The sequence below is a fragment of the Hoplias malabaricus genome, chromosome 6, assembly GCF_029633855.1.
Source record: "Hoplias malabaricus isolate fHopMal1 chromosome 6, fHopMal1.hap1, whole genome shotgun sequence".
NCBI lineage: Eukaryota > Metazoa > Chordata > Actinopteri > Characiformes > Erythrinidae > Hoplias > Hoplias malabaricus.
Genome location: NC_089805.1, coordinates 41,015,021 through 41,023,985, shown reverse-complemented (window position 1 = coordinate 41,023,985; position 8,965 = coordinate 41,015,021). Strand labels below are relative to the sequence as shown.

At 43.4% G+C, this 8,965-nt stretch overlaps 1 protein-coding gene across 1 annotated transcript in view; it reads right to left on the bottom strand.

Moving 5' to 3' along the window:
* Positions 1-934: 934 nt before the first annotated feature.
* Positions 935-8,965, bottom strand: part of vars2 (valyl-tRNA synthetase 2, mitochondrial) — a 29,361-nt gene continuing 21,330 nt past the window's right edge. The window contains exons 24-31 of the mRNA XM_066673596.1: positions 8,807-8,885; positions 7,013-7,143; positions 5,810-5,962; positions 5,222-5,461; positions 3,153-3,264; positions 2,573-2,778; positions 1,604-1,753; positions 935-1,443 (exon numbers count right to left, since the gene is read on the bottom strand). Of these exons, the coding sequence (XP_066529693.1) occupies positions 1,360-1,443; positions 1,604-1,753; positions 2,573-2,778; positions 3,153-3,264; positions 5,222-5,461; positions 5,810-5,962; positions 7,013-7,143; positions 8,807-8,885 (1,155 nt within the window). The 3' untranslated portion in view covers positions 935-1,359. The remainder of the gene's footprint in view (positions 1,444-1,603; positions 1,754-2,572; positions 2,779-3,152; positions 3,265-5,221; positions 5,462-5,809; positions 5,963-7,012; positions 7,144-8,806; positions 8,886-8,965) is intronic.

The following is an 8,965-nucleotide window of genomic DNA, read 5'->3' as shown; positions in this document are numbered from 1 at the left end:
CCGCTTTGACTCAAGCCAAACCACGCCCCTCCCCGAGTCCCTCCCCCCTCAGGTTTCCCCTAGCAACAGCGCCTTAACAACCGTTGCGAGGTAGCCTACCTGTGCACTGGCTAATGCTAATGTACCCTGGTGAACAATAAAAAAAAGAAGTTGTACTCAAGGACTATTTAGTATCTGAAGTAATTTTCATTTTCTATCCATTAAGTTTTACTCCGGGTGCTCCGGTTTCCTCCCACAGTCCAAATACACACGTTGGTAGGTGGATTGGCGACTCAAAAGTGTCCATAGGTGTGAGAATGTGAGTGAATGTGAGAGTGTGTATCGCCCTGTGAAGGACCGACACCCCTTCCAGGTAGGCTCCGGACCCACCGCGACCCTGAACTGGATAAGCGGTTACAGATAATGAATGAATGAATGATACTCTCTGACAGATACATTTAAACACTCAACTTTACTCCACCGCTTTCTGCAATAAGTATGAATTTAAATAAACACGTTGTTTATGAAAGAAGATTTACCTCACCTTTAACTAAAGAAGCCAACATCCTAGCAACTGTAACTAGGACCAGGAATGTGTTCAAAATTAATGCTACTCCAATGGTTTCTACTTGTAAGCATCAGAGTTGGTAATTACAGTATGATAAGCATTTAAATGACTGGTTGGGGAACCTTTTACACTGACAAGCTAAAATTTGGAAAGTTAAGGTTCATAAAAAATCCCACTAATAAATACTCTTCATGGGCACCCATCTATTTATTTAGTTATTCAAAAAAAAATCCAAAACATTTGTTTTTGCTATGTTTCTTTAATCTTTTGAATTTTGACTATTTTACATGTTTAAATTCTTGGATTTCTTAATTTTTATAAGTTATTTTATTGTAGTACCTGGCTACATTGTCAACGAGGGGCACCCTCAGTGTATTTTCTGAATTTAATAAAGGTGAATTCATGACAACGTTCCAACAACAAAATAAGGTCATGTTTGACAAATAATCAAGGATCTCACACAAAAATCTGTAAGAATCATCTGACATTTTTGTACATGAAGTTCGTCTCCACACAAAGAAAACTCACTCCACGGTCCCTGACATGTCATTTCAAATAGTGACATTTTATTAAATGAACCAGAACTGTTGGAAGTGTGAGGGAAATAAGTGTCCAAAAGTTTTCTAGAGATAGGCTATTGCATGAATGAAGCTGGTTGGTAGGTTTACTCCCAGTGAATAATTTATTCGTACAATATTATTGGTACATAGAAACAAAATGTACAAAAAACATGAATTTTACACTATGATCCAGTAGATATTTACTCTTTCTTCTTGTGGCTATTTCTCTAATCCCACATGTCGCACTCTCAGCTAACGTTTTGGAGTCTTTTTCCCAGACGTCAAAACTAAAAGCTGGTTATCAATGCTCTTCACTTCCTGCTCCAAGGCAGCTATCTGTAAATTAAATTTAAAAAAAAATAAAAAAGACAAAATAACCATGTTAGTTTTTTAAAATCTGAGTAATGGCTTGCTGCTTTTAATAGAGAGACAATACTTAATATCTAACCATAACCTTTGCCAGTTATTAGATCTTTTCAAGAGCATGGAGGCTCACCTTATTGTCCGTCTCTTGCCGAATATGCTCAGGAACTTTTTCAGTGTAGTTTGGGACTCTAATTTTAGAGAGAGATTGCTGAAGTCTGCTGAGAAGCTTTTCTCTACACTGGGAAAGGAGGATTACCTGTTTGTCAGCAGTACAGCAGTTCTAAAAGAGAGTTGGGGAGATCACTGCATCAATATTCACTCACACCCTGCGTCCTAAAGCTCTTCTCAAGCTGGATCAGTTTTACTTGGAGTGGTACTGTAATTAAAGTGTTGACCCACATGATATTAATTTATATTTAACACTGCACTGAATTTAATCCAATATGATGCAGTAGTCGTTTTTGCAGCCTGTTAAAGGAATTGTGGAGTGAATGATTTTCTGTAACTGGCCAAGTCAGGGGTCCCCCACATTAAATTAATAATAAAACCCGCTAACAGAGGCAGAAATTAAGAGAGCTGTTAACGACAATAGTGGTCATTACTCAAAGCCAAGGCTACGGTCTTAGAAGGCTGCAATTTTTGGATTTTACTAAAAAAAAAAACAGGTTCAATGAAAAGAATCCTTCGTATACAGCTCATAAAGGCAACCTTTGGATTTGGAAGACTATACTTACGCACAATTCTAACTCGTGTACATCTTGGTGGAAACAATACCCTAAACACTTAGTATCATTCAAATTGTCCAAACTGGAGTTTGGAAATTGATCCAATTCTCTCCTTAAAACATTTCTTTATTTCCATCATTAAAAAGAAAGTTTCATGCTGAAAAGTTTCTCACCCCAGGCCTCATTAGACAGTTCCATTTAAGAGACCTGTTGGCTCCTTCAAAGGAGTCTTCAGATGACTGTCCAACTGAGGACCCATTCTTCTGAGAACGCAGCCTAGGCTTTGACAATTGTCTAAATTATATTACACAGCCTTCTCTAATAAAACTCATCCAGCTTCAATAGCGCTTACGTTTCAACAATGTTCCTATTACCTGCACATCAAGGTGTATCTGGATGGAATGGTCTGCCACACCAAAGGGACTGCCCCCAGGTGGAGGTGGGGCAGGGGTGAATGTGAGGGGTGTAGCATTCTCATGAGGACAGTGAATGTACAGGTTAGCGACTCTGCCCAGGACACACACGACAGGGCTGAAGTTGTGGAGGGTTTGAGCCTGGGCTGGAGAGCACACTGCCCACACTTGGAAAAAAAAGAAAAACCAGCATAATGAGAGTTTTCCTGAAAACAAGACGCTATATCTTAGTGGGTGGCAAATGATTAGGGTTCATCCACAACTGTGATAATGTTAGGGCACATTAAACTGCTAGGAGAGGACATTTAATGTCCTTTAATATCCGCAAATAACAAGGAAGGAATGTATTAGTAGATAAAAATCCATCAATATAAGGTTGGTGGTTCAACTCCACTCGCTTTATAACATCAATAAACAATACAGTACACATTAATTTAAATAATCTTTTGTAAACGTACGAATTTTTAACCACTTTATTGTCGATATTCTGCTTCTGTGAAAAATTCCATTTAAATAAAACAAACACCGTCCTGAAACTCACTGTCTGGTTTTTCCTTGGTGATGTGATACTGGGCTCTCAGTGACCGGGCCACTCTGACAACTTCCTGAACAAGAGGGAAGTCGGCTTCCTCCTGAGGAAAATGCCAGTGAGCCTGATGGGAAACAGGTGACAGAAAGATAAGAGAGGGATCAGGAAACAGCAGAATACCAGAGAGTAATATAAACAACACTCAGTTTTCTCTGCTCAGCAATCATTGTCCCTTGATGACAAATTCATTACTGCTGCATAAAACAGTATTTCCTGTAGCTATGCAGTGTATTCTGGGTTATAATTCACACTTATTAACACTGCTGTAATAAAAAAACTTCTGTTCTGTTTCTCTGGGCCATATATCATTGAAGGTAGATAGAATATAAAGCGTTCTATGATTTGGAATTTCTTGCAGCTTTCAGTGCACCATTTCTATACATTTGCTGAGTTTAATACAGGGGTTGGACAATGAAACTGAAACACCTGGTTTTAGACCACAGTAATATATTAGTGTGGTGTAGGGCCTCCTTTTGCGGCCAATACAGCGTCAATTCGTCTTGGGAATGACATACACAAGTCCTGCACAGTGGCCAGAGGGATTTTAAGCCATTCTTCTTGCAGGATAGTGGCCAGGTCTCTACGTGATGCTGGTGGAGGAAAACGTTTCCTGACTCGCTCCTCCTCCAAAACACCCCAAAGTGGCTCAATAATATTTAGATCTGGTGACTGTGCAGGACATGGGAGATGTTCAACTTCACTTTCATGTTCATCAAACCAGTCTTTCACCAGTCTCGCTGTGTGTATTGGTGCATTGTCGTCCTGATACACGGCACCGCCTTCAAGACACAGTGTTTGAACCATTGGATGCACATGGTCTTACTGGTGCAATGTGCAGTTAATGAAGATTGGCCTCCAGGCTGCTCCAGTTTAGCCATGAAACCTCCCACACTACAATGACAGGTGTTTCAGTTTCATTGTCCAACCCCTGTACATCTTCAAGTGAAAATCAAATGTCATTCATTCATTCATTATATGTAACCTTTATCTAGTTCAGGGTCCCAGTGGGTCCAGAGCCTACCTGGAATTGGGCGCAAGGTGGGAATACACCCTGGAGGGGGCGCCAGTCCTTCACAGGGCAACACAGATACACACACATTCACTCACACACTCACAGCTACGGACACGTTTGAGTCGCCAATCCACCTACCAATGTGTGGTTTTGGACTGTGGGAGGAACCCGGAGCACCTGGAGGAAACCCACGCAGACACAGGGAGAACACACCACACTCATCACAGACAGTCACCCAGAGGAAACCCACGCAGACACAGGGAGAACACACCACACTCCTCACAGACAGTCACCAGGAGGAAACCCACGCAGACACAGGGAGAACACACCACACTCCTCACAGACAGTCACCCGGAGGAAACCCACGCAGACACAGGGAGAACACACCACACTCCTCATAGACTGTCACCCGGAGGAAACCCACGCAGACACAGGGAGAACACACCACACTCCTCACAGACAGTCACCAGGAGGAAACCCACGCAGACACAGGGAGAACACACCACACTCCTCACAGACAGTCACCCGGAGGAAACCCACACAGACACAGGGAGAACACACCACACTCCTCACAGACAGTCACCAGGAGGAAACCCACGCAGACACAGGGAGAACACACCACACTCCTCACAGACAGTCACCCGGAGGAAACCCACACAGACACAGGGAGAACACACCACACTCCTCACAGACAGTCACCAGGAGGAAACCCACGCAGACACAGAGAGAACACACCACACTCCTCACAGACAGTCACCCGGAGCGGCAATAGAATATTTTACTTTGTTTGAAATATGTTTCGTGGGTTTAATCCATGACCAGAGGTGGCTTTACATACGTTGGGAAAACATAAAATCACCAAGAAAATAGACCAAGTAATTTTGATACATATCCATTGGTCCATTCGTCATTAAATTCTCACACAATATAAGGTCACGAGGTGTTTTCATGAGAGGCTGCAAGGGTTTGATATGACAGTGACAATAGGCTTTCTTTTCTCTTTGCTCACCAGCTCTGGGGTTGCTGGATAGCGCTGAACACACACACTGCTCTGAGCTGCGTTAGACTCGGGGCTGTAAGGCTGCATTCTCTGCCAGAGCTCCTCAGTGAGAAACGGCATGAAAGGTGAAAGGAGACGCAGAGAGGTGGACACACAGTGATAGAGCACAGCGGCAGCAACCTGCTTCTCTCTCTTTATCTCTCCATTGCTTTCTGTGGACTTCTGTTTCAAAACTGGTTTGATGCACTCCTTAAAATGAGAGAAAAAGAGGAGCACAAAACCAAGAAAGTGTATGAGAACAGAGGGTAGATAATTGAGATGTACTGAAATATAGTGCAATCAATCTTAAATACACCAACAAGTTGTGTTTGGAGCTTGAATTAGAGCCATGATGTCATGAGGCTAAGTACAGTACTGAGCCATTGTCTAATGGCCAATGACTATTAGGCTAAACAAATCAAAATCTAATTTTAAGCACATTTTCATGAAATCAGTGCTGATAACTGTGTGTAACTACATACGAACCAAACGACATCATCTCTGAGCTCCAGAATCCTGGTTTAAGCTGGTGAACCAGTCATTGTGAAGGAAACTCACCAGGTAGACATCACAGAGGCTGTGGAGCCAGAAGGAGTGTAGAGAGGAGGTAACATTGTTGAGCTCATAGCTCTCAAAACCTCGCTCACACTGCTCCACTGTGCTGTAAAGTCTAGAACAGATCCACCTGTCTATCCTTGACATGGGAAACGTCTGATAAAAGAGAGAAAGAAAAAAAAACAAGGCAGAAACGATGTGGGCACATAGCTATAGCCAACTACATTACAGACATTACACCGACAAGCAGTTATACTTCTAACATATCTGATGTTCTTCTATATATATTAATATTGTTTGTCTGTGTCTGTAAATCCCAAGTTTTAACTCAGCTTTGTCCCCACACACAGTGCTCTTCTCAACCTGCCACTAACACAAACACTGCTGGACAGCCCAACAAACCGGAGGAGAATGCTAACTGTGATCTTCTGATGGCTGGGCCAAACCTTGACCACTGCACCACTCTGGAGCCCCTTGAACTAGGTGATTTGCCTCTTGGCAGAAGGGATACACACAGCTGAATGGGTGCAAAGTGCTGTGTCCCAGTTCTAACCTCAACTCTCTGAAGCCTTGAGCACTTATGTGCCTTTTGTTCACCCTTCCACAACATCATCGAACATCAAAGTGCACACACACTTCAAGGACGGCTTTAGAGTTAGGGCAAGGGTTTGGGTGGGTGCACGTTTCAAAACTACAATTCACCGTACGTTGAATATAATATCTGACTGTGATGGAACTATTTTCACACTGGTTTAACAAAGACAACATAAACAAAGAACAGATCTTGTCTGAATCCATTGAAAAATAGTGTATTTCACTGATAAATCTTATTATAATCAATTATAATTTATGCTAAATTTCTTAATCAGTGCAGCTGAATGCCTCATTGAGATCAATGCATAATACTGACGTATTTATACCTCACTGTCACTGACTCATAACATACACAAATACTAATAATGCTGCTGTCTAGGATATTAGCATTGGCTATATAATGAGGAGAGAAGAAAACAAAGCTGAGGGGCAGAGGAAAGATGTAATGAGACGAGACGTGGTGTGTTCTATATTTAAACCCAAAGAAGGAGAACAGAGGGGAGAAATCATTAATTTATAGCTGAGGAATATGTAGATTACCTCTCAGCTCCCCTGGGGGGCGTTTAGCCAGCGGTCTGTTGGTTTGGGTTTTAGTGTTTGTTTGTGCTCTACCTCATGTAGCGGAGTTACTGGTGCTCCAACCTCCAGCAGAACTCCAAGAGAGAAACGGACTGTCTGCCACATCTTATTACAGAAGTGTCTACAGCTCAGCACCTGAGACACAGACAGACTGATGTCTTCTCCTACAGACAAAGAGAGTTTGTATTATTTATTTTTGTAAATGTAAACAACATTAGAGTTTGATGTCTGCAATACACTTTCACGTTGGTGGCAAACATATTCATTCATTCATTATCAATAACCGCTTTTTCCAATTCAGGGTCCTGGTGGGTCCAGAGCCTACCTGGAATTCAGGAACTCACCCTCACAGGGCAACACTCAGTCACTCACACCTATGGACACGTTTGTGTCACCAGTCCACCTACCAACGTGTGTTTTTGGAGCGTGGGAGGAAACCAGAGCACCCGGAGGAAACCCACGCAGACACAGGAAGAACACACCACACTCCTCACAGACAGTCCCGCTCCGGGTGACTGACTGTGAGGAGTGTGGTGTGTTCTCTCTGTGTCTGTGTGGGTTTCCTCCGGGTGACTGTCTGTTAGGAGTGTGGTGTGTTCTCTCTGTGTCTGTGTTGGTTTCCTCCAGGTGACTGTCTGTTAGAAGTGTGGTGTGTTCTCTCTGTGTCTACGTGGGTTTCCTCCGGTTGACTGTCTGTTAGGAGTGTGGTGTGTTCTCTCTGTGTCTGTGTGGGTTTCCTCCGGGTGACTGTCTGTTAGGAGTGTGGTGTGTTCTCTCTGTGTCTGTGTTGGTTTCCTCCAGGTGACTGTCTGTTAGAAGTGTGGTGTGTTCTCTCTGTGTCTACGTGGGTTTCCTCCGGTTGACTGTCTGTTAGGAGTGTGGTGTGTTCTCTCTGTGTCTACGTGGGTTTCCTCCGGGTGACTGTCTGTGAGGAGTGTGGTGTGTTCTCCCTGTGTCTACGTGGGTTTCCTCCGGTTGACTGTCTGTTAGAAGTGTGGTGTGTTCTCTCTGTGTCTACGTGGGTTTCCTCCGGTTGACTGTCTGTTAGGAGTGTGGTGTGTTCTCTCTGTGTCTACGTGGGTTTCCTCCAGGTGACTGTCTGTGAGGAGTGTGGTGTGTTCTCCCTGTGTCTGTGTGGGTTTCCTCCGGGTGACTGTCTGTTAGGAGTGTGGTGTGTTCTCTCTGTGCCTGTGTGGGTTTCCTCCGGGTGACTGTCTGTTAGGAGTGTGGTGTGTTCTCTCTGTGTCTGCGTGGGTTTCCTCCGGCTGACTGTCTGTTAGGAGTGTGGTGTGTTCACTCTGTGTCTACGTGGGTTTCCTCCGGGTGACTGTCTGTGAGGAGTGTGGTGTGTTCTCTCTGTGTCTGTGTGGGTTTCCTCCGGGTGACTGTCTGTGAGGAGTGTGGTGTGTTCTCCCTGTGTCCGTGTGGGTTTCCTCCCACAGTTACAGTCAAAACACACGTTGGTAGGTGTCTGTAGGTGTGAGTGTGTGAGTGAATGTGTGAGTGTGTGTGTTGCCCTGTGAAGGACTGGCGCCCCCTCCAATGATTCCAGGTAGGCTTTGGACCCACCACAACCCTGAACTGGATAAGCGCTTACAGATAATGAATGAATGAATGAATTAATAATAATAATAATTATTATTATTATTATAAAAAAATGAATGCATCTTAAAATTCACTGGTTTTGTTTTGAAAAGTAAATTAACATATAATGTTCCAAAAGGTTCATCTAAACATGCTGAAATATCTGTGGAATATCTGCGCATATGCTTCCTGTTGCTGAGTTATCTGCAGCTCATGTTAAAGTGCACACAGAGGTAAACTCACCCTGGGCTTTGTAGGAGCAGAGGGTGAATCTCAAAGCGTCTGTCCCACACTCTGGAATACCGTTTGGGAAATCTTTCCGCTGCACAGAGGAACCATGAGGAACTTAATGAAGCAGCTCCTTTAAGAGAAACTGAAAATCACTGGAACACACAACAACTT